The 21,553-nt window shown below is 44.7% G+C and overlaps 1 protein-coding gene across 1 annotated transcript in view; it reads right to left on the bottom strand.

Annotated features, from left to right (window-relative positions):
• BPIFC (BPI fold containing family C) overlaps positions 1 to 21,553 on the bottom strand; it is a 52,031-nt gene that overhangs the window by 624 nt on the left and 29,854 nt on the right. Inside the window, 9 exon segments of the mRNA XM_005655521.3 lie at positions 1,398 to 1,420; positions 1,423 to 1,473; positions 2,378 to 2,441; positions 4,407 to 4,449; positions 15,476 to 15,543; positions 16,161 to 16,331; positions 18,232 to 18,285; positions 19,434 to 19,610; positions 20,608 to 20,699. Of these exon segments, the coding sequence (XP_005655578.2) occupies positions 1,398 to 1,420; positions 1,423 to 1,473; positions 2,378 to 2,441; positions 4,407 to 4,449; positions 15,476 to 15,543; positions 16,161 to 16,331; positions 18,232 to 18,285; positions 19,434 to 19,610; positions 20,608 to 20,699 (743 nt within the window).

The raw sequence follows: 21,553 nt of genomic DNA, 5'->3' as shown, positions 1-21,553 counted from the left end.
GATAATGTCAAACTTGGGGCCCCTGCAGGACATCTGGGTTTGCCTGAGGGGTGAGGGCAGCGTGGTTTCTTCACCAGGTTCTCCTGTGCCACAGCCTCCCCGACCCCATCCCCCTTGTGAGTGCTTTAGACATAGAACAGACCATTTTGCATTCTTGTCATGTTATATGACTTAAACAATTACGGAAGGGGACACGGGGAGGGAGAGGGAGTGCAGGGTAGTATATAGGTTTGGAGAACTCTGTCAGCATTTTATGTCCACCTCCCCAAGCCAAAAAGCACCCGAGGGAAGACTAAGAATATTCTGAAGTTGGGAGTTCCCATTGTGAGGCAGCGGAAATGAATCTGACTAGTATCCACGAGGATTTGGGTTTGATCCCTGGCTTCACTAAGTTAAGTATCCCGTGTTGCTGTGAGCTGTGGTGTAGGTCACAGAAGCGGCTCGGGTCCTGTCTTGCTGTGGCTGTGGTGTAGGCCAGCGGCTGCAGCTCCAATTCAACCCCTAGCCTGGGAACTTCCATATGCTGTGGGTGGGGTCTTATAAAGCAAAAAAAAAAAAAAAAAAAAAAAAAAAATAAATAAATAAAAAGAGAGAGAGAGAGAAAGAAAAAAAAAGGGAATATTCTGAATTTTGTTAATAATGACCAACCAGGAAACAGCTCACAACAGATCCCTGCATCCAGAGTAGGGTCTTTGGTTCAGGTAAAATTTTCCTGACTGAGAATCAACTGGGCCAGTCTGGTCCTAGCCTTGCCCTTTTCCAGCTACATAAGCCACTTCACCTCTGTGAGTCTTACTTTCCTCATCTATAAAATGGGACAATAATCCCAACCTCACAGGTTATCTTGAGGAATAAATGAAATAAAGTGCGCTGGTGAATCTTCTCGTGCAGGGTGTGAATACATTTGGCTGTGAAGGGAAATCGGACTTGGTCTAAATTTTTCTTTTATCGATTTTTTTTTCTTTTTTTCTTTTTTTTGTCTTTTTGTCTCTTTAGGGCTGCACCCTCGGCATATGGAGGTTCCCAGGCTAGGAGTCTAATTGGAGCTGTTGCTGCCGTCCTACGCCAGAGCCATAGCAACATGGGATCTGAGCCGCGTCTGCAACCTACATCACAGCTCACGGCAACGCAGGATCCTTAACCCACTAAGTGAGGCCAGGGATCGAACCTGCAACCTCATGGTTCCTACTCGGATTCGTCTGTGCTGCACCATGATGGGAACTCCTGATCTGATTTTAAAACTCAAGTTCAAGTGCTTTTCAGTATTAACTGCAAGCTTTAAGAGCTAAGCATCCTGTTTATAAAATTCCTTGGGCTGGAAAAAGCAAATAGTAAGCAAGATAGGAAGAAGAATATTCTACTATGAAAAGGAAGGGAGCAATTAAGACCATTCTTACCTCAAGAACTTCAATATCTGAATGACGAGTGAAATTTTGTGCGGGTTGGGCAGAGGAAGTCCTTGCTGCAATTTTGCTAAAATATACAACAATATGTAGAACAATTGGACCTGCCTGGGCATGGAAGGTTTTGTAAACTTTTTATTAAGAGATTAACAAGCAGCTTTTGATAATGTATCTTCCCATTCTTCCTGGTTCTGTGTTTTCATTCTCTCTGATATGTCCCTAGAATTTACCTGAAAGGTTAATGAATCTGTGCTTAATAAAAGTGCACCTGCACCTAAGTGCATTTGGATGCCAGAATCATACTGGCAATTTGTCCAATCTGTAACTTGAAAATAACGAGTGGGTCCTGAGAATATTTTGGTCTCTAATACAAAACATATTTCAACCAAGCCAAACTCAAGATGCTACAGTTTGTGAATGATTGCAGTGTAGGGAAAAGGCCTGGGATCGTCATTCATTAAAACTGTGTCTGGGAGTTCCCCGGTGTCTCACTGGGTTAAGGATCTAGCATTGTCACTGCTGTGGCTTGGTTACAGCTGTGGCTGGGGTTCGCTCCATGGCCCTGCAACTTCTGCATGCCATGAGCCCCAAACCCCCAAAACCAAACAAAAAGAACTGTGTCTGTCTAGACGGTGGGTGGTCTTTGCCTAAGAACTGTAGACACACCCTCATGGGAGCACAATCTCCTTTCTGGTTGACCTAAACAAGATGCTTGATGGCCTGAGGAGAGTGGTTTCAGTCTCCTTAACCAGAGTTAGCTGTTCTTCCTAAGTCTGCAGGTAGAGTTGCTAACAAGGCTTGGACCTGAAATATCTAATTTCAAAACTGCATTGTTGATGGCACAGACTTTGCAAATTCCGGCACCGGCTTGGATTCCTAGCAACACGTTAGAAGTACAAGCTTCAGGATGGAAAGTCCCAGACAGTCCCCAACCATTAGCGTCAAGGTCACATTGTTTCCCAAGAATCCCTTACCATTGGCCAGTGGGAGGATTCCAAAGTGGAGAATGGAGGACAGAATATTCTCAAACCTCAGGACCTAAAATGAAAGGGGAAATTGAATAGTTGCCCAAATCGGGGCATTTTGAAAGCACCATGCCTGGTTTGGACATGTGGTCTCCCAGACCTTATCAGCAAAGAGCAGTAATTAGCATCTCCCCATAGAGACATTCTTGCTTTCCAGCCATTTTACAGAGTTTCCTAACCTTTCTTCCTCTCTGAGGATGGACCTTGCTGCTCCTCTCTACACTGGATCAGGGTGACAACAAATGCAGAGGGACCACATGGTGGCAGCAAACATGGATATCTTAGCTTAGATATCTCTCAAGTAAGACAATCGAGAATAACTAATAGATATCCTAATTAGTAGTCTTCCATTAATTTATTGGGAACTGGCTACAGGAGTTGTCTTGTATTATGATATGCTCTATAGTTAATGGCATTACCAGGACGTCCAATTTATCTTTAATAAACTACGGGTAGTTGATGATCTTAGCAAGCTGCTGGTTCCTGGGAAGATTCAAGTATTAAAAACAAATGGAAAACACACACACACCCCCCCTACAAAAAACCAAATGGGAGTTCTCCTTGTGGCTCAGCGAATTGAGAATCTGACTAGTATCCATGAGGATACAGGTTTGATCCCTGACCTTGCTCAGTGGATTAAGGATCCAGTGTTGCTGCAAGTTGCAGCATAGGTGGCAGATACTGTTCAGATCTGGGGTTGCTGTGGCTGTGGTGTAGGCTGGCAGCTGCAGCTCCAATTTGACTCCTAGCCTGCGAACTTCCATAATCAGCCCTAAAAAGAAAAAACAAACAAAAGCAAGTGGACTGTGATGAACATAAATTCATTCAATGAATATTTTTTGAGCATCCTATATACCTGGCAATAATAAGAACCTCTTCGCAACTTAGGAAGGGTGGCTCTGAAGCAGTCTTCCTAGGTTTATCTCTTGTTTTTAACACTTTACTGTGTGATGTTTGGGCAGTTCCTTAACCTATCTGTGCCTCAATTTCTTCAATTGTAAAATAAAGATAATAGTACTAATATCAAAAGGTTGTTATCAGGATTAAACAAGTTAATATTATGTAAAATGCCCAGTATATACCACTGCTATTTTTTGCCAAATATTACCAAATGCCTCCTGGGGGCAAAACTGATCCTAGCTGAGAACCAGTGCTCTAGAATATAAATGACATGAGGGTAGGGATGCCGATTAGTGATTTGGCTGATCTTTCTGAAGCTTAGGCAAGGGGTGTTTCCAAGTCATATGCTGGGATGACCTCTTGCAATCAGGAGGTCACCATCCTAGGCCCTGCCCTATAGGCATCTATACAACTAGTCTTGATCTATTTTTAGGAGATGGGTAGAAAGCCTTAGAAGAGCAAACTTAATCATGGCCTAATAATGCATATCTAGCATCACCTTTTGGTAGTCTGAATCTTAATTTTAACTCTAGAGGATTGCTTTATATAAAAAATGAAATGTCCCTGAAAATGCCTGTTTTTTCCCCCAATAGTACACAATGGCTTATCAGTCTTTTGAGTTTTTTTTGAGTAGGTAAAAGTGAATTGGACAGTTCTTCTCTTGTTTAATAGTTAATGGACTTGGTGGGTGGGTAGCTACATAAGAATTTTTTTTTTTTTTGTCTTTTTGCCTTTTCTAGGGCCACTCCTGCTGCATATGGAAGTTCCCAGGTTAGGGTTTGAATCGGAGCTGCAGCTGCCGACCTACACCAGAGCCACAGCAACACAGGATCTGAGCCGCGTCTGCGACCTACACCATAGTTCATGGCAACGCTGGATCCTTAACCCACTGAGCAAGGCCAGGGACCGAACCTGCAACCTCATGGTTCCTAGTCAGATTCGTTAACCTTTGCGCCACGACGGGAACTCCAGAAATTTTAAGTTAAAGCCTGCACTCAAAGGCATAAAAAACAATCATCCAATATGTAGGAGAGTTCTTATTTTTCCCTGGGTGGAGACTGAGGGCTCTGTTTCCTACCTCAATATTGCTGCGGTTGGACTCTGGCAAAGAGAGGCGGAATCTGAAAACAAAACAACAAAAACCAATAGGAAAAGGTTAAAGGAGAGAAGACATGGTGGTCACGAGTCACTTTAACTCAACCTGGCTTATAGTTAAATATAAATTATATGTACTGTGGACTGCATTTGAATAAGTGCAAGATGTTTTGGGATGGGGCCTCCAAAAGTCAGAGTGGATAAGGCCATAAAGATCTTAAGACAACTTTGAGGTATTTCCTTGTATATTCCTTACTTTTTCTTTTTTTTTTTTTTTTTTTTTTTTTGTCTTTTTGTCTTTTCTAGGGCCGCACCCGTGGCATATGGAGGTTCCCAGGCTAGGGGTCGAAGCAGAGCTGTAGCCATCGGCCACAGCCACAGCCACAGCAACTCGGGATCCAAGCTGCGTCTTCGACCTACACCTCAGCTCACAGCAACACCGGATCCTTAACCCACTGAGCAAGGCCAGGGATTGAACTTGCAACCTCATGGTTCCTAGTCAGATTTGTTAACCACTGCGTCATGACGGGAACTCCCTTCCTTACTTTTTACTCATGTGGTTCCCTCTTTCTGGAATTGCCCTTCTCCTTTCTCATTGACAGGTAAATCTTAATTGCATAAGATCTCTCCATGCCCATCCCAAAGCTCCCCTCTGTTACAGGGCATTGCCTCATCCTGTTTCCTCCTTAGCTTCCCAGGGTGCTCTTTGCCCCAGTCTAGGGCCGTACTTCTGCATCACCCCTCCAACGCATCTCCCTGTCTCCAGTCTTGATTCTCTTCACTCCAACTTCTACACCACCCCACAGTGAGCTACGATACACGCCTGTCTTATGAGGACATTCTCCTGTTCAAAATTCTTTAACGGCTTGAAAAAGTCCAAGCGACTTACATAACACATGAGGCCTTCTTTATCCTGGCTCGCAGGTGCCTCTGTGCTCTCATCTTTCATTCTCTAGCTTGAATTTTATACACAGTAACTCTGAACTGAGTAGTGCTATGCTGTTTTATTTATCAGGTACTAGCTACCTGAGGTTGAAGTGTATTGGCTTCAAATGCATACCCCCAAATCCTGAAAAATTAGAATGAATAAATGTCTACAACAAGTAACATGGTGGTCACGAGTCACTTTAACTCAGCCTGGCTTAAAGTTATTAAATTATATTTACCGTGGACTGCATTTGAACACGTGGCATATGTTTTGGGATGGGGCCTCCAAAAGTTAGAGTGGATAAGGCCATAAAGACCTTAAGACTTAAGACAACTTTGAGGTATTCTCTTGCGTATTCCATGATACTTCTGGCCTCCTTACTTTTTTGCTCATGTGGTTTGCTCTTTCCGGAATTGTCCTTCTCCTTTCTCGTTGACAGTTAAATAGTTTAATTGCATAAGATTTAATTCAGGCTTTATCTCTTTCAGTCATCTTTCTGTTGTGACATTTAAGGACCGGATATTCATGAAAGAGGCAAAGCTGCTTATTATCAGCCACTATCATGCTAGTATGAATTAGGTTTTGAGATTTCTTCAAAGTGACAGCTAAGAGTAAAAACCAGAAAGACTGTTGATTCTGATAAGGATCAGAAATGGCATCAGAGGCTCTGTGGCTCAGATAGGTCTTAATGGGAAGTGAGGACCAGAATCCTTAGGGCATCCTTAAAGGAAGTAAGCTGAGCAGTTGAACAGACACTTGAAGATACTGCTGGTGAAACGTGAGGGGGATGTCTTCCCGTGGTTACCCTGTCTTTTCTGATGGGCAATCTAGAAGCAATTTAGAAAGCTGGCTTATGTAAAAGTGGAACAACTTGTGAGCTTCCTCTTTTCTTTCATCAAAAGCCTCAGCCATGACTGGTTACCTCAGGACCACTGGAGCTTCCTACGAACCAACTATCCTTTCCTACTAAGGCCGTATTACTTCTACCTACTTCCTAGTCTCTAGGTGTATTTACCAGGTTAGTTTACTAACGGCCAATATTCACTAATTGCAGAGAAAGGGGTGGAGCAAAGAGCCAATTCCTCCCGTCCTGGTTCTGAAAAACGCACTAGCTCAATTCAGACCACTAGGTGGCGACCAACTTCACTCCTTTGACCGTTCATGCTCCACCTGGCCCCTAACCTGGCCCTGCTACTAGAAGCTAATTTTTATTACAGAACCACAGAATGGCTGGGAAGAAAGGGAGCTCAAATAGCCCAACCTTGCAGACATATAAAGTATAGCCTATTTTTAAAGTTTTGGAGAAGGTTTATTGCCCTGATTGAAAACTAGAGCTAAAGTGTGATCTTTTTTTTTTTTTTTGGCCAAGTGCATGGTATTCGGAAGTTCCCAGGCAGGGGATCTAATTAGCAAACCAGTGCCATAGCAGCGAGTCAAGCAGCTGCAGTGACAAAGCCAGATCCTTAACCCCCTGCACCACAAGGGAACTCCCTAAAGTGCAAACTTTTTTTTTTTTTTTTTTTTGTGCTATTTCTTGGCCCGCTCCCATGGCATATGGAGATTCCCAGGCTAGGGGTCTAATCGGAGCTGTAGCCACTGGCCTACACTAGAGCCACAGCAATGCGGGATCTGAGCCGCGTCTGCAACCTACACCACAGCTCACAGCAACGCCGGATTCTTAACCCACTGAGCAAGGGCAGGGACCGAACCCGCAACCTCATGGTTCCTAGTCGGATTCATTAACCACTGCGCCACGAGGGGAACTCCGTGCAAACTTTTAAGCATGGCAAAAGGCCCTTTATAATCTGAGTCAATATGGGAGTTTCCATTGTGGCTCAGTGGGTTAAGAACCTGACATAGTGTCCATGAGGATGCGGGTTTGATCCCTGGCCTCACTCAGTGGGTTAAGGATCCAGTGTTGCCACAAGCTGTGTTGTAGATCACAGGTGTGACTTGAATCTAGTGTTCCTGTGGCTGTCATGTAGGCCTATAGCTGAAGCTCTGATTCGACCCCTAGCCTGGGAACTTCCATATGCTGCAGCTGTGGCCCTAGAAAAAAATAAAAAGAAAAAAGAAAAGAAATAATCTAAGCCAATATAGCAAATATGACATAATGAAGGCCAAGGGGACCAAAGCACAGGAACTCACAACGCCATTCCTCCAACTCTGTGGCCGTGACAGACGTTGAAAAGCAATCCCTGCACTCAGTCTCCTGTAAAAATTGCTTATCTCTTTGCCCTCTGACTATAAAACTCCCTGTGGGTCGAGATCCAGTCTTCTTTCACTTTGTCGTCCTAGGACTGAGTACAGAGCATGGCACTTTCAGCACTTAGTGGTCACTCATTCACTCACTGATTCTCCCAGGAGAAACCTATCAAACACCCAGTGTGTGCTGGCCCTGGGACAGGGACCAGAGACACGCTTGTGAGAAAAACCAAACACAGTCACTGCTCCATGAAATTTACAGCCTAGCAGGGAGGCAGACATTAACAAAATAATTGCACTGATGAAGGTTTAATTACAGGCTAGATAAATACTCTGAAGGAAAGAAGTGAGTTCATTGAGGCAAATGACAAAGGAACCTGATCTAACTTGGTGGATGCAGAAAGTTTCCAAGGAAAGGGCTATGTCCTTGAGCTAACATATGAGGGATGGGCAGGATCAAAAAAGGCAAAATGGGGAAGGAAGAGGGAAGGGGGCTGGGCAGAGGTTGCAAAGGCCCCATGGCGGGAGTAGAGAGCTAGGGAGAGAGCACAGCAAAGTGAAGCAGACGGACAGACAGCAGGTGACCGGGCTGGGCTTCCCAGGCCATGTTAGAATTTTGATGTTTATCCAAAAAGAAAGGAATCTATGGAAGGTGTCTAAGAAGGTGGTGGATGGCAGGGTTTTGTACCGATCACTCTGGCGGCAGCACAGAGAAAGGACTGGCAGGTCGAGAGGTTTCCAGGTGCTTCCCCTATGCTTGGTTATGTGCTGAGCAACGTGAAGAATTTTGTTTCTGTCTATATTTATGAGGGGTAGGGAGAAGCTATACGTACAAGAAGGAATTAGAGAACAATACAAAGCAGCCTGCATGCAGGTGCTCCTTGGTGTGTCGACACAGTGCACTAGTTGTAGCAGGAATTCTGAGAAGGTGTGAAAAGGTGAGGAGACCAGCATGGGTTGGAGGCGAGTGTGCGTGTAATACGGGGAGATAAACTGCTCTCTGAGAGAAGCGCTCTGTGTACCACCACGTGTAAGCATCCATCCCTCAGCATCCAGTGTTATAATTAGCTGTTAATCTGAGTTTTCCCTTCACCAGGCTGCGGACCTGGAAGGTAGACACCATTGTCCTTCTCGCAACGCTCTGTGTCAAGATCAGTGCAGAGCACATGAGGGATGTTCCGTAAATTCTCACTGAAGGGATGTAAGGATAAATGGCGGGTGGGAAAGTGTCCTTTGGAATTGAAGTCACCTTGAGGCTGAGTCAGCTAAAGCAGAATGTTCATTTTAGGGAGCTATAGGAGGTAAGATAGAGCCAGAAGGTGAAGAGCTTGAAAACCCTAGGCTGTGGATTTAATCCAAATACAAAAAATATATATATATTTTTGGGGGAGGGCTGCTCCTATGGCATACAGAAGTTCCCAGGCCAAGGATCGAACCCAAGTCACAGCAGTGACCTGAGCTGCTGCAGCAACAATGGTGGATCCATAACCTGCTGCTCCACAAGGGAACTCCTTAATGATGAAAAATTTTGAGGGGAGGAATGCGTTGAGCCCACTCCAGAGATGCTGCCAGTCCCAATGTGCACCAGCAGGAACTCCAAGCCCACTCCAGAATTAAAGGATCTTCTTGATTATGAAGAGGTTCCTGGTGTTTTTTGTTTGTTTTTTAGGGCCACACCTGCAGCATATGGAAGTTCCCAGGCAGGGGTCAAATCAGAGCTGCAGCTGCCAGCCTACACCACAGCCACAGCAATGCCAGATCCGAGCTTCGTCTGCAACCTACCCCACAGCTCACCACAACACCAGATCCTTAACCCACTGATCAGGTCAGGAATCAAACACGTATCCTCATGGGCACTAGTCGGTTCTTAACCCTCTGAGCCACAACGGGAACTCCCCCCACTGTTTTAACTCCATTGTCTACTCTTTTTTTTTTTGTCTTTTTAGGGCTGCATATGAGGCATATGAAGTTTCCCAGGCTAGGGGTTAAATGGGAGCTACAACTGCCAACCTATCCACAGCCACAGCAATGCAGGATCCGAGCTGCACCTTCGACCTACACCACAGCTCACAGCAACACTGGATCTTTAACCCACTGAGCGAGGCCAGGGATCGAACCTGCAACCTCATGGATACTATTTGTGTTTGTTACCACTGAGCTACAACGGGAATTCCTCCATTGCCTTCTGCAGTCTAGAAATTTCCTGAGTCTGGGAGAAGGGGAAGAAGTCATTCAGGCTCCTCCTCCAGCAGGGCCCCCCCACTGTGGTAGCACCCCTCTGCCTGGCCTCAGCAGTAGCTCAGAGGGAGGGTGGGGATGGAGTCCACCCAGCTGCTCAGCCTGAGCTCTGATGACCTGTCTCAGCGCTGTTCCAACAGAAACCGAATCTATTCTTCCCAGACCTGTTTTCCTTCCTGGGTTTCTCTCCAGATGGCTCATGTTGGGAAATGTTTATCTCCCCGAGCTGTGAGAGGTGGAGTTAGGTGGTGATACTATCTGCTTGTAGTCAACTATATTTGCGTTTTCCGAGGATGCTGTGTGGGAGGGGTTGTGAGGCGTGTGGTGTGTGTGGTGTGTGTGTATGGAAGTTGGGTGGGGTGCAGTTTAGGAGCATCCAAATTCTCAATCATGGAAATGTCCAAAAAATGTTTCCAGCTCTAAATGGTTGAAAAATAACGTACATTTAATTGCCTTGAGCTTTGCATGTGATTAAGACAAAGGGTTAGAATTAAGTCATCTGTATGAAGACCATAAAAGGGAAAGTGTTGTTTAATTTGGTCTCTGAATTAGTCTCGAAAATGTTTACTACGTGGACCAAACTGGCTTGGAGTTCCCTCCAAATAGAACTGTGTTTGGGACAAAAGCCTCAAGTGTAGAAAGAGATAGAAGAATCGGTTTACGACTCTGAGGGCCACCTCCACAGCTTTTAGGACCCTCCTGACTTGTCATGTCTCTTGGGACTATTTCCTCCCTCTTCTTTGGCCAAACTTTGATCCGAGAATGGGCAAAGAGAATGAAATAACAAATGTTTCCTGAGCACTGCTTCTGTGCTGGGTGCTGTGTTTTTCATTCATTCTCACCTCTACCCATGCGACACTCTACACAAGGGCTCTGAGGAGGAAACGGAAACTTAGAGAGGTTAATTAACTTGCTCAAGGTCACACAGCTAGCAAATGACTGGGTAGAACTCGAAATGAGACACACAACTCCAGAGCCTCTGCTCTGAACGGGTCACATGCACCTAAAGAAGACAAGTTTATTTTAGTACTCCTGGCTTTTCCTTTGTTTATTCTTCCCTTCACTCATTCCTTAACCCCATGAGAAAAGGGCTGTATGCTTTTTCTCTCTCAGGACACCTAGTGCCAGTGTCCTCTCTTTTTCTATCGATACTTAACACTGAGAAAGCACATGGTGCCTCTTTCAATTTAGCCTGACGCCGTGCTCGTGGTTTCCTCCTCTAGGCAAGGGTGCTTATTTCATAAGCGGTAGGTCTAAGTCTCACTTTCTGAGTCTTAGCACTCACATTAAAGGCAGAATAACGTGCTCGTGGCTTTGAAGACTCACTTAGGTTCGAGCTCTAGCTCTGCCATTCAACAGCTCTGTGAGTAGTGTAAAAAAATTGCTAATAAATAAGCTCAGTTAGACAGAGTCAGGAGACCAGAATGGGGTGCTCTCTCACCCTGGGACAAGAACAGAGCCCAACGAGAAGAAGGGAGAACTCCTTTCCTGGCAAGGACTCAGCTCAAGAAAAGCCACAGACTCTGTTTACTAGAACCCTCCCAACTTCCTTCTCCCTCCATGCAAGGGTTCTCCTTCCCCTGCCCCCTGCCACGTGGGCCCTTGCTCATGGCTCACCGTGGTTGCGGACCCAGAATTGCCATTCTCTCCTGATCCCAAATAAACTCATCTTTGCTGAGAAATATCTGGCAGTCTATTTATTTTGGCCAACATGAGTGATCTGACCTCTGTACACTGTAAAATGGGGATAGTCAGCTACCTCCAGGACTATTCATTCTGTCTGCAGACACTAACTGAGTAGTGTGCCAGACCCTGGAGATACAGAGCTGTGAGGTTTAAATGAATTCACATATGCAAGGTGCTTGGCACAGGACCGGCAGAGAGTAAAGGCTCAATGATAAAGATGATATAAAGAGTATAATACATAGTAAATAACAAATAATGAATAGAATAAAAGCCTATTTCTCTAATAGCCATCACTGGACAGGAGATAGGGAGGTGAGGTGATTCTGAATAGAACTGAAATTATCTTGTGTAATTGAGCGCTTCCTTCCCTGCCTGAGGCCAGCCCCTAAATAATAATAATAATAGGCAGAGCCAATATTTCTTGAACACTTACCATGCACTTTGCATGTACTAACGCATGTATTCCTCACAACATCCCCGAAGTAGGTTTTATTACATCATTTTGTAGAAAAGGAAAGTGCGCCCAGAGAGGTGAAGTAACTTTGCTGAGCTCCCACAGCTAATGAATCTGGGCTGGAACCTGAACCAGCTAGTCTGACTCCAAGCCTGTGATCTCACCACCTGTGTAAACGCACCACCTTGGACTTCCCTCTGATTTCTGCATCTCATGTCTGTGGAGCCAGCCCCGAGCAGCTCCAGAGAGAGACACACTCAGCAGGGGTGGGTGGGAAGGCTGGGGTGTTCTGGGGAGGGGGTATTCAGAGATCCTATGGTCCCTGGTTCTTCTCAGGAGTGTTTCACTGGTCCCCACCCACTTTACATCTCTTCCTGCTGTGTCTCCATGACGTCACCTAGGACCAAACCTGCTCCTCCCGAAAAGCAGCTTTCAGGGCCCAGGAGAGGAGGCATTGGCTGTGGTGGTCTGTGTGGGAGGTGAGGCCACTGCTTTTGCTGCCAAAGGCTGAGGCTATGCTTACAGTACAGCCTCTGCTCCTTTCTAGTTTTGTTTTGTTTTGGCTACACCTGCAGAAGTTCCCTGGCCAGGGATCTAACCTGTGCCACAGCAGTGACCTGAGCCACTGCAGGGACAACGCCAGATACTTAACTCTCTGAGCCACAGGGAGATTCCCTGCTCCTCTGCAGTCTGGTTTCTGGGTTTGGCTGCCCGAGGCCTGAGTGATACCCTGCCCATCTGCCTTCCCCAGTCCCTGCCTGAGGTTTGCTGTAGCACCCGCTGCAGGAGCCGCCCTCAGACACAATGCATGCAACCTTAAGCAGTGCTCAGAAGGGCCCCCGTGCATGGTGTTAACCCCTGCTGTCTCCATCTTGAAATTCTTCATGGTTTTGGAACTAGGAGTAGGCACTTTCATTTTGCACTGGGCTTCACAAAATAGTCGGTGGTCCTATTCAGACCCCACGAAGGCCTAAGGGTGCAGGAGATCTTCCTGGGATATGAGTCTAAAGGAGGTCACAGGAGGAGACTTCGGGAAGGCAGGAGTCCTAATTTCAGGTTTGCATTCCCAAGGTCAAGGCAGGCTTGTGGACCACAGGAAGAGGAGAATGGATGCCAACATTTCTTTGGATGATGTGAATTTAGCAGGTTACCATCAGTTTCTCCAATTACTCCAAAGATAAATGCTACGCCCACTGAACGTGCAGCTTTTTAGTGGGGGGAACACTGGAGATGACGGTCAGCCCGACTTAAGCAGAGAGGCAAACCTGGTCTCTGCAACTTTCCCACCGCCTGCCACAGCCGGAAGCCCTGTCCTTAAACCCTTCCTTCCCATCCTGCAGTAAACCAGCCCCCTGCTCAAGTGCAAAAGTTTCTGCCTTCTCTGAGCTTGCTGCCTCAGTGAACAGCCCTGCCCTCAAGCTCCCCTTGACTCCAGGTTCTGAGTTCCCCTTTCCCAGAAGCCCTTCGCCTCAGTGTTCAGACAGAGGCCTCGCCTGAATGCACAGCCCCACGGCTCAGGCAAACCGCCTTCCATATCTCTCCTTTCTCTCACAGACTCGCTCAGATACTGCCAACTCCTCACCTTCCATCCTTTCCCTCCTCACCTTCTGCTTTCTGGCCCCCATCCTCTCAACCTTTAAAACTGCCATCTCAAAGATCACCCATCAAGGTTCAGAATTTTATCAGCCTTGATCTTGCAGAAACAGGGCTATGTTATGACTTCTGGTAGCCTGAGGCTTTCAGGAACATGTCTTCCATAAAAAAAATTATTAAAAATTATCTTTGAAAGCTGTGTTGTTATAAAGACAAGTATAATACATTCTGGATTGTATTGATTTTTAAATTCTTATTTTAAAACATATTAAAACATTCATGGGTCCCTAAAGCATTGTAGGCTCTGGGCACTGTGCCTATTGAGTTTAATGGAGAAATCAGTACTGGTATTGAAGGTCTGGATAAAGTGGAGGAAAATTCCTTCGTGAAATCTTTTATCTACAGGAAATGATTTTTCTTTTCTGTCTTTTTTTTACGGCCATACCCATGGCCCATGGAAGTTCCCAGGCTAGGGGTAAATTGGAGCTGTGGCTGCTGGCCTGCCATCCAAACCTCATCTATGATCCATATGATTGCTCATGGCAATCAATGCCAGATACTTAACCCACTGAGTGAGGCCAGGGATCAAACCTGTGTCCTCATGGATACTAGTCAGGCTCATTACTGCTGAGCCACGACAGGAACTCCTTACTTTCTGTTTTTATTGTACCTTTTATTGGGAAAACAGCACAGGTATAAAGAAAATTTTAAGAAAACAACTAATAACTCATAATCTCAGAGCCAACACTTCCCTTCATTTGTAATTGACTTCCCTGTCCAGACGGAAAGCTATTTCACATGGCCAACTGTTGTGTTTACACAGTTCCGGATCCTGCTTTTTCTACTGAATGTGATTTTATTGAAAACATTTTCCATGTTTTTACAATAGTTTTCCTAACCATCAAGATGACTTATGGTGATTAGCTTACTTTCCCCTCTGCTGGTTTCCCATTCTTTTCAGACTCCGCTTTGTCTGTTTTATTGCTTCCTCTTCCTCCTTTTTTAGATTTAGTCGAGGCCACCTGATCATTCGGCATATCCTCCCTCCTAAGTAGTTTGATTCATGGCTTCAACTATTGGCTTTATAGGGCTGAGGAAAATGGGCTTTGCAGATGGTTCTTCCCAGAGGCAATTAGTGTTCCATGGTCTGTGTATATGACCTGCTCAAGCCCTTTCACAAGGCATGGCTTGCACTTGAGAGCCAGCCAGGCCATGGTGCATGGTCTTGTTCAACTCTATGTTCTAGCAGTGGGATCAGAGTATCAGAGGCTGAAGGCAACTCAGAGGTGATTCTGTCCAACTTCATTATTTTACAGATAAGGACTTGATCAAGTTCTGGAACCAGGGAGCAGGGATTTGAGACTTCATTCTTTGACCTCAAAGTTTCATGCTCTTTCTTTACTAGCATCCATTCTAAGTTCGTTGAAGAGGAACCTAGTGTAATTTAATTAATTAATTTTCATTTTGGCCATTCCATGGCATATGGAGTTCCCTGGGCCAAGGAGCAGATCTGAGCCACAGTTTTGACTTACACTGCAGCTGTAGTGACACTGGATCCTTTAACCCACTCAGCCAGGCTGGAGATCGATCCTGCCTCCTAGGGCCACAGAGATGCTGCTGAACCTGTTGGGCTACAGCAGGAGCTCCGGAATTTTATTTTCTATTGCGTACCATTAGAAGGAGAATTTACATTATGGAATTATATTTACAATTATTTTGCTGCCAAATTTGTCTGAGTATTAGAATGCGAAGAAAAAAGAAAAACCTTATAACACAGTTTTCAGTTAGGTCCATACTTTGAAATTATCAGGGCTACTCCAGGAGAAACACTGAAGGGATTCATGTTCTATCCAATGGTAACTTCACCTGCTGTTAACGTTCACTTTGTCTCGGTGGCCTGTTGATTCACTTATTACTACCATCCAACAATCGTATCAACCTAGCTTACCTGTTCAGCGATAAAGAGCAGATCAGTCTTTGTCCCAAAATAACCAGAGCAACATCGGTACTAGCAACCTGCGGACGACAAAAGCATTCCTTACTAAGATGAGTGAATTTGGCCATTCTGGCCACTGATATCATTACCTAGAGTGGAAACTTGAACTTCACTTTTCCTCTTATTCTGAGAGATACTGGAAAGAAAGAGCCCTGAAAATATTGTCTTGCAGGTGGGGAAACTAACTATAAAGACTCTGGGCTTGAAGATCTCCTTTAAATGATTTTTTCTTTCCCCCTAATCTCTCTTTCCCATGTACTGTGTGTGTGTGTGATCTTGCTTAGGTTCATTGTTCTAGTCATTTTCTCTTGGATTGCACTTGACCTTCATCTATTCAAATAAACTTGAACTCCACAGAGATTGACTTATTTCAAGAACAGAGAAATTTGGTAATCAGCGTAACTGCAGCAGAGGGAGAGGCACCCAGGAAGTGGAGAAGGGTGGAGAGCTATTTTACGAGGTATGGAGGTGTGAACACTGGCCTCCGTACCTACCCCCATGCAGTCTCGACCCCGTCCTCACCCTGGTTGATGCATCACATCCCACTCCTGCAAACATCACTAGGCCCTGCCAGTTGGTGTCTATCGCTCAACAGGATCAGTATCCGTAGGCGGCCCTCCTGACCCCACAGACTTACGAAGTCCATGGAAACGATGGTTTCTGCAGTCGAGTTCTTGGACTGGGTGAGTATCATGATGGAGGCGGGGATGTCTAGGGTGAAGTTACCAGGCAGCAAATTGATCAGGGGAGGCTCTGTCGCCATGACCCGTACCATGAAGGGCTGGGACAAGATGTAGAGCTCTGCAATCTGCCACATTCGGGGGAAGAAACAGAGATCAGGGGTTGTAGGTTGAAGAGGGGAAATCACAAGTTTGGGGTGACCTGTGGTGGTTAAATCTTACGGCATGCAGTTAGAATTTTAAAAAGCTCTTTAATAGTAATACCAATAACAATGGGTGTTCCTGTCGTGGCTCAGGAGGTTAAGAACCTGACTAGTATCCACGAGGATGAGGGTTCAATCTCTGGCATGGCTCGGTGGGTTAAAGGATCCAGTGCTGCTTTGAGCTGTGGTATAAGTCTTAGATGTGGCTCACATCTGGTGTTGCTACGGCTGTGGCGCAGGCCAGCAGTTGTAGCTCCGAGTCCATTTCTAGCCTGGGAACCTCCATAGGCCGCAAGTGTGGCCCTAAGAAAAAAAATAATGCCAATAGCAGGAGTTCCCGTCATGGCTCAGTGGTAATGAAACTGACTAGTGTGCATGAGGACGTGGTTTGATCCCTGGTCTTGCTCAGTGGGTTAAGGATCTGGCGTTGTCATGAGCTGTGGTATAGGTCAGAGTTGAGGCTCAGATCTGCGGTTGCTGTGGCTGTAGTGTAGGCTGGCAGCTGAGCTGAGGCCCTGATTTGACCCCTAGCCTGGGAACTTCCATATGCTGCAGGTGCGGCCCTGAAACGACAAAAACAAAAAACAAAGCGAAACAAAAAACCCCTATAACAACAAAATAATAAGAACAGCTGGCATTTATTGGACACCTGCTGTGTGTCAGGCACCACGTCAGGCCTTCTGGTCTTATCTCGTTTAATCATCACAAAATCCCTGTGAGGCAGGTTCTATCAGAATTCCCATTTCACAACTGAAGAAAGTGAGTCTTAGAGAGGTTAAGTAATTTTCTCAAGGTTCCGGGTGATTAAGTCGTAGAACCGGAATTCACATCTAGGTCTGTCTGACTCAAGATCCTTGCCCCAAACCCAGGATGGCACACGAGCATCCCTCTGTGCTGCAGGGCAAACCCGAGCCTTTCAGTATGCTGTGCCCGACACCAGGTGCTATGACAGCATGATACTAATGGATGCTTTTCTGAAGTCACAATGCGGGCACTGTTTCTTCCTTCACCATTTCAGATAATTATTTCAAGTGTGGTGGAAACTTATAGAAGGAAGAGATTTATTTTGTGAACTGACAGTATCTTTATTAGGACCTTGTACTGTTTGGTGAATATTTGCGAATGTTTGATTAAAAGAAAAAACTCGGAGTTCCTGTCGTGGCGCAGTGGTTAACGAATCCGACTAGGAACCATGAGGTTGTGGGTTTGGTCCCTGCCCTTGCTCAGTGGGTTAAGGATCCGGCGTTGCCGTGAGCTGTGGGGTAGGTTGCAAACGCGGCTCGGATCCCACGTTGCTGCGGCTCTGGTGTAGGCCGGCGGCTACAGCTCCGATTCGACCCTAGCCTGGGAACCTCCATATGCCGCAGGAGCGGCCCAAGAAATAGCAAAAAGACAAAAAAAAAAAAAAAAAAACACTCTTGGAAGTTCGCATCGTGGCTCTGTGGTTAACGAATTCGACTAGGAAACATGAGGTTGCGGGTTCAATCCCTGGCCTCGCTCAGTGGGTTAAGGATCTGGCGTTGCTGTGAGCTGTGGCGTAGGTCGCAGACACGGCTCGGATCTGGCATGGCTGTGGCTGTGGTGTAGGCCGGCGGCTACAGCTCTGATTTGACCCCTAGCCTGGGAACCTCCATATGCTAAGGGTGCGGCCCTAAAAAGACAAAAAGACAAAAACCAAAAACAAACAAACAAAAAAAACCTCTTAAGAATGGAAATACAGACTCAGGCTTGAACCAAAAAGGAATACAAGGAACCTACAAGTCTTCTAGAAGGATTTGCAACAAAACCAAATACACTATTAAGAAGTCAAACCCTGAGCACTCACCCGAGAGAGCATGTTGCCAAGGCCTTGAGAGGTTCGAATCAAATGGTCGGTAATCTGGAAAATCAAGAGCATCACGTAGCTGTAAGGTTTGTACTTGCATTATCTTTTCAGGGAGAATGTAGCGTTCCCTATAATTTTAATGAATCACAAAGCTGTTGTACCCAAAATGCTTAGTTTTTGAAGGTGACAGATCACTTTATAGCCCAATGACAGGTAATCTGAGGCCCAGAGAAGCGACGTAACTTGCCCTAGGTCACATAGGAAGTTACTCTGCTTTTGAAAAAGCATCTCTTAACCGTGGAAACACAGTGGATATCATATATGTACGATCTCTTTGTCAACATTTTATAGTGGTTAACAGTAAGTCTTGTGTTAGTATCCTAATTTTCAGAGATTACTGACACATATAACCCATAAGTAATTTTTCTTCACAGATGAATGGTTTTCAAGAATGTTGCTGCAAGTGTCTATTTCTTAGCACTGAATGAGAGCTGGTGTTGGCACCACCATTTGGAACATAAGATTTATAATTTCTTGTATGATTAAGACCTAGACAATGAACAGATTCATAACAGATACTCAATTAAAACTGCTGTTGGCTGGAGAGAGTGCTCTCATTAAAGAGAATCAGTGAGTATCTGTGCTACTTACGAGTCTTTGTAGTAAGTCAGGTGCAATTACCAACAGGAGAAATCTTTATGTTGTCAACACAAAGGATAGTAATAATAAGAAGCAACACTTACGGAGCATGTACTCTGTGCTAGGCATTGGTCTGAATGCTTTAACATTTAAACCTTTTTAATGTCCATGACAGCCCTGCGAGTATAGAATTATTATTGTTCCCATTTTCCAAATGATGAAACTCTGACACAGAGAAGTTAAGTACCTTGAAATTGCCAAAATTTCACAGGTATTTGTCACAGCTAATAAGCAGTAGAGGGAGTTCTTGGTATTATTTAAGATCAAACGAGAAGAGTGGGGTCTAGTATCATAAAAGACTGAAATTAGTACAACTGGAAACCAGGCAACTCCCCAGCTAGTCACAGCATTCACTCTGCAATCCCTTCATTCATTGTCCTACTAGGGCGGACAGTCTCCAAAGGCTCAGGAATAGGAATTAGGACATAGAAAACCCCTAATGGAATACTTATAATAAGATTAAATGCTGGTGCCAACGGTCATCATCCGTTAGCTCCGCTCACCTCTTTTGTGCTGAGAGTAATATTGAAAGCCCCAGCTGTAAAATAGGCATAGGATGCAGACTTAAAGAAATACTCGGAGATTCCAATGTAGAGCATGGAGTCGCTGCGGTCTGGGAGCACAAAAGGAACTGATGAGAAGGGGGGATCTGTGAGGTTTCCCAGGGGGTAGAATACACCCTACGGGGAAAACAGAGAGAAAGACCAATTAGGGGAAGGCTCAAACATGCAGGACCGAAGAAGGTGGACCCACTCAAGTCAAAATCAGGAAAACTCCAGAAACTCGGTAGGGATGGAAAACCATGAGTTCACTGACTCCTGGTCTAGGGACTATGTTGCAAAGCTCTGATGACTTCTTGGGCATAGCTGAGTGTGTCTGTCCCTCCTGGGGTGTAATCCAGGGAGAAGTTCCTTGTGGTTCAACTTCTCAGAGAAAGGAAGCCAGGTGCATGTTGCTGGAGGGGACAGCTCTGAATAGTTCCTGAAGTGCCATGTAGAGGTGTCAAAACTTTGAACTTCAAAATCCATGACCGCTGAGTGTCTGGGGCATCATAGAAAGACTCAGAAGAAACCAGGACACTAAAGGGCTCAAAGCATTTTTGTGGCATTCTCATTAGCTATAGATTGGTATTACAGAAAGGTGTCTTGTGTAACATTTAATTGATTTCAATGACTCTGGATGATTGAAATGTAAGCCAATACATGTTTTAAAAAACAGTGACAATTAACTTTGGGGGAAAAGCACAGTTCATCCCTTTGACAGAATCAGCAAACAACATTCTCATGTGTCAATGGTCCTGAGCTCAGCAGGTTAAATCGACTAACCTTATTGAAAGGCTAATAGAAGTATGAATATTGACAATCTACTGATTTGTTGAGTTCTAATAAGACTATTTTACTTGCCACCTTCTAGCCTCAAACCTTACTCCCAGAGGCAAAGACATCACGCTACTTTTCCTGAAGAAGGCAGAGCTATATTGTACAATCAAACAATAATTTGCCAATCAAGAAAATGTTCAAGAACCTTTTGAAAGAGCATAAACAGGAGAATGTTTCTTGAAAGAACATTAAATTATTGGAAGAGAATGTAGTTAGATTTCCTTCTGCACATAACATCTGTCCCATGAATACTGGCTGTGGACTCTGATGATTAGGACTCTGACGATGATAAAGTTACCTTCAAATAAAGCTCAATATAATTTTCTGTAATGTCTGGAGAACTGATTAGGGAATAATCCAGCAGAGTATAGTTGTCAATCTTGGTTATAACTAAATAACAAAGAAAAAAGAACATTTATATTCATTAAAGGCATAGTACAACACGTGATTAATGTTTACCCAGAACAATATAATTTTTAATCCTCTGCTATTTAAAACAGGAGTTAACCATTATCCATTGCAAATCAACTATAATAAAAAATCCCATTATCCTATTTCACAAGTAATGCATGCTTAGTTTTCAAAACCCAGGAAAAGTAGATAAGTCAAAAGAAGGAATCACACTGCCTTGAGAGAAACACCAGTAAAATTTTGATGTGCAGCCTTTTATGCACACACATGTGCACGTGCACAAGGCATATACGCTTCAAAAAAAAAAAAGAAAGAAAACTAAACCCACAAAAGTCATTTATCAATATCAAGCTAAATATATGAGGTTAGTATAATGACTTTCAAGTTTTATGTTACAGCCTTTTATGCAGTTAGAACTTTATTTTTATTCTTTTAAAATTTTTATTTTTATTTTATTATTATTATTATTATTATTTGTCTTTTTGCTATTTCTTTGGGCTGCTCCCACGGCATATGGAGGTTCCCAGGATAGGGGTCAAATCGGAGCTGTAGCTGCCAGCCTACACCAGAGCCACAGCAACGCAGGATTCGAGCCGTGTCTGCAACCTACACCACAGCTCACAGCAACGCCGGATCGTTAACCCACTGAGCAAGGGCAGGGACCGAACCTGCAACCTCATGGTTCTTAGTCGGATTCGTTAACCACTGCGCCATGATGGGAACTCCCAGAAATATTTTTTAAAGAGAGAGACAGACAGACAGATAGGAATAAAATTCCCTAAGCTGGAGAGGCCAAGAAAATTTTCATGCACAGGGCTACTAATTCAATTCTT

This window comes from Sus scrofa, chromosome 5 (genome assembly GCF_000003025.6).
Source record: "Sus scrofa isolate TJ Tabasco breed Duroc chromosome 5, Sscrofa11.1, whole genome shotgun sequence".
Classification (NCBI taxonomy): Eukaryota; Metazoa; Chordata; class Mammalia; order Artiodactyla; family Suidae; genus Sus; species Sus scrofa.
Note: the sequence above shows the minus strand (reverse complement) of the source record. Positions and strands in the feature narration are given on the sequence as shown.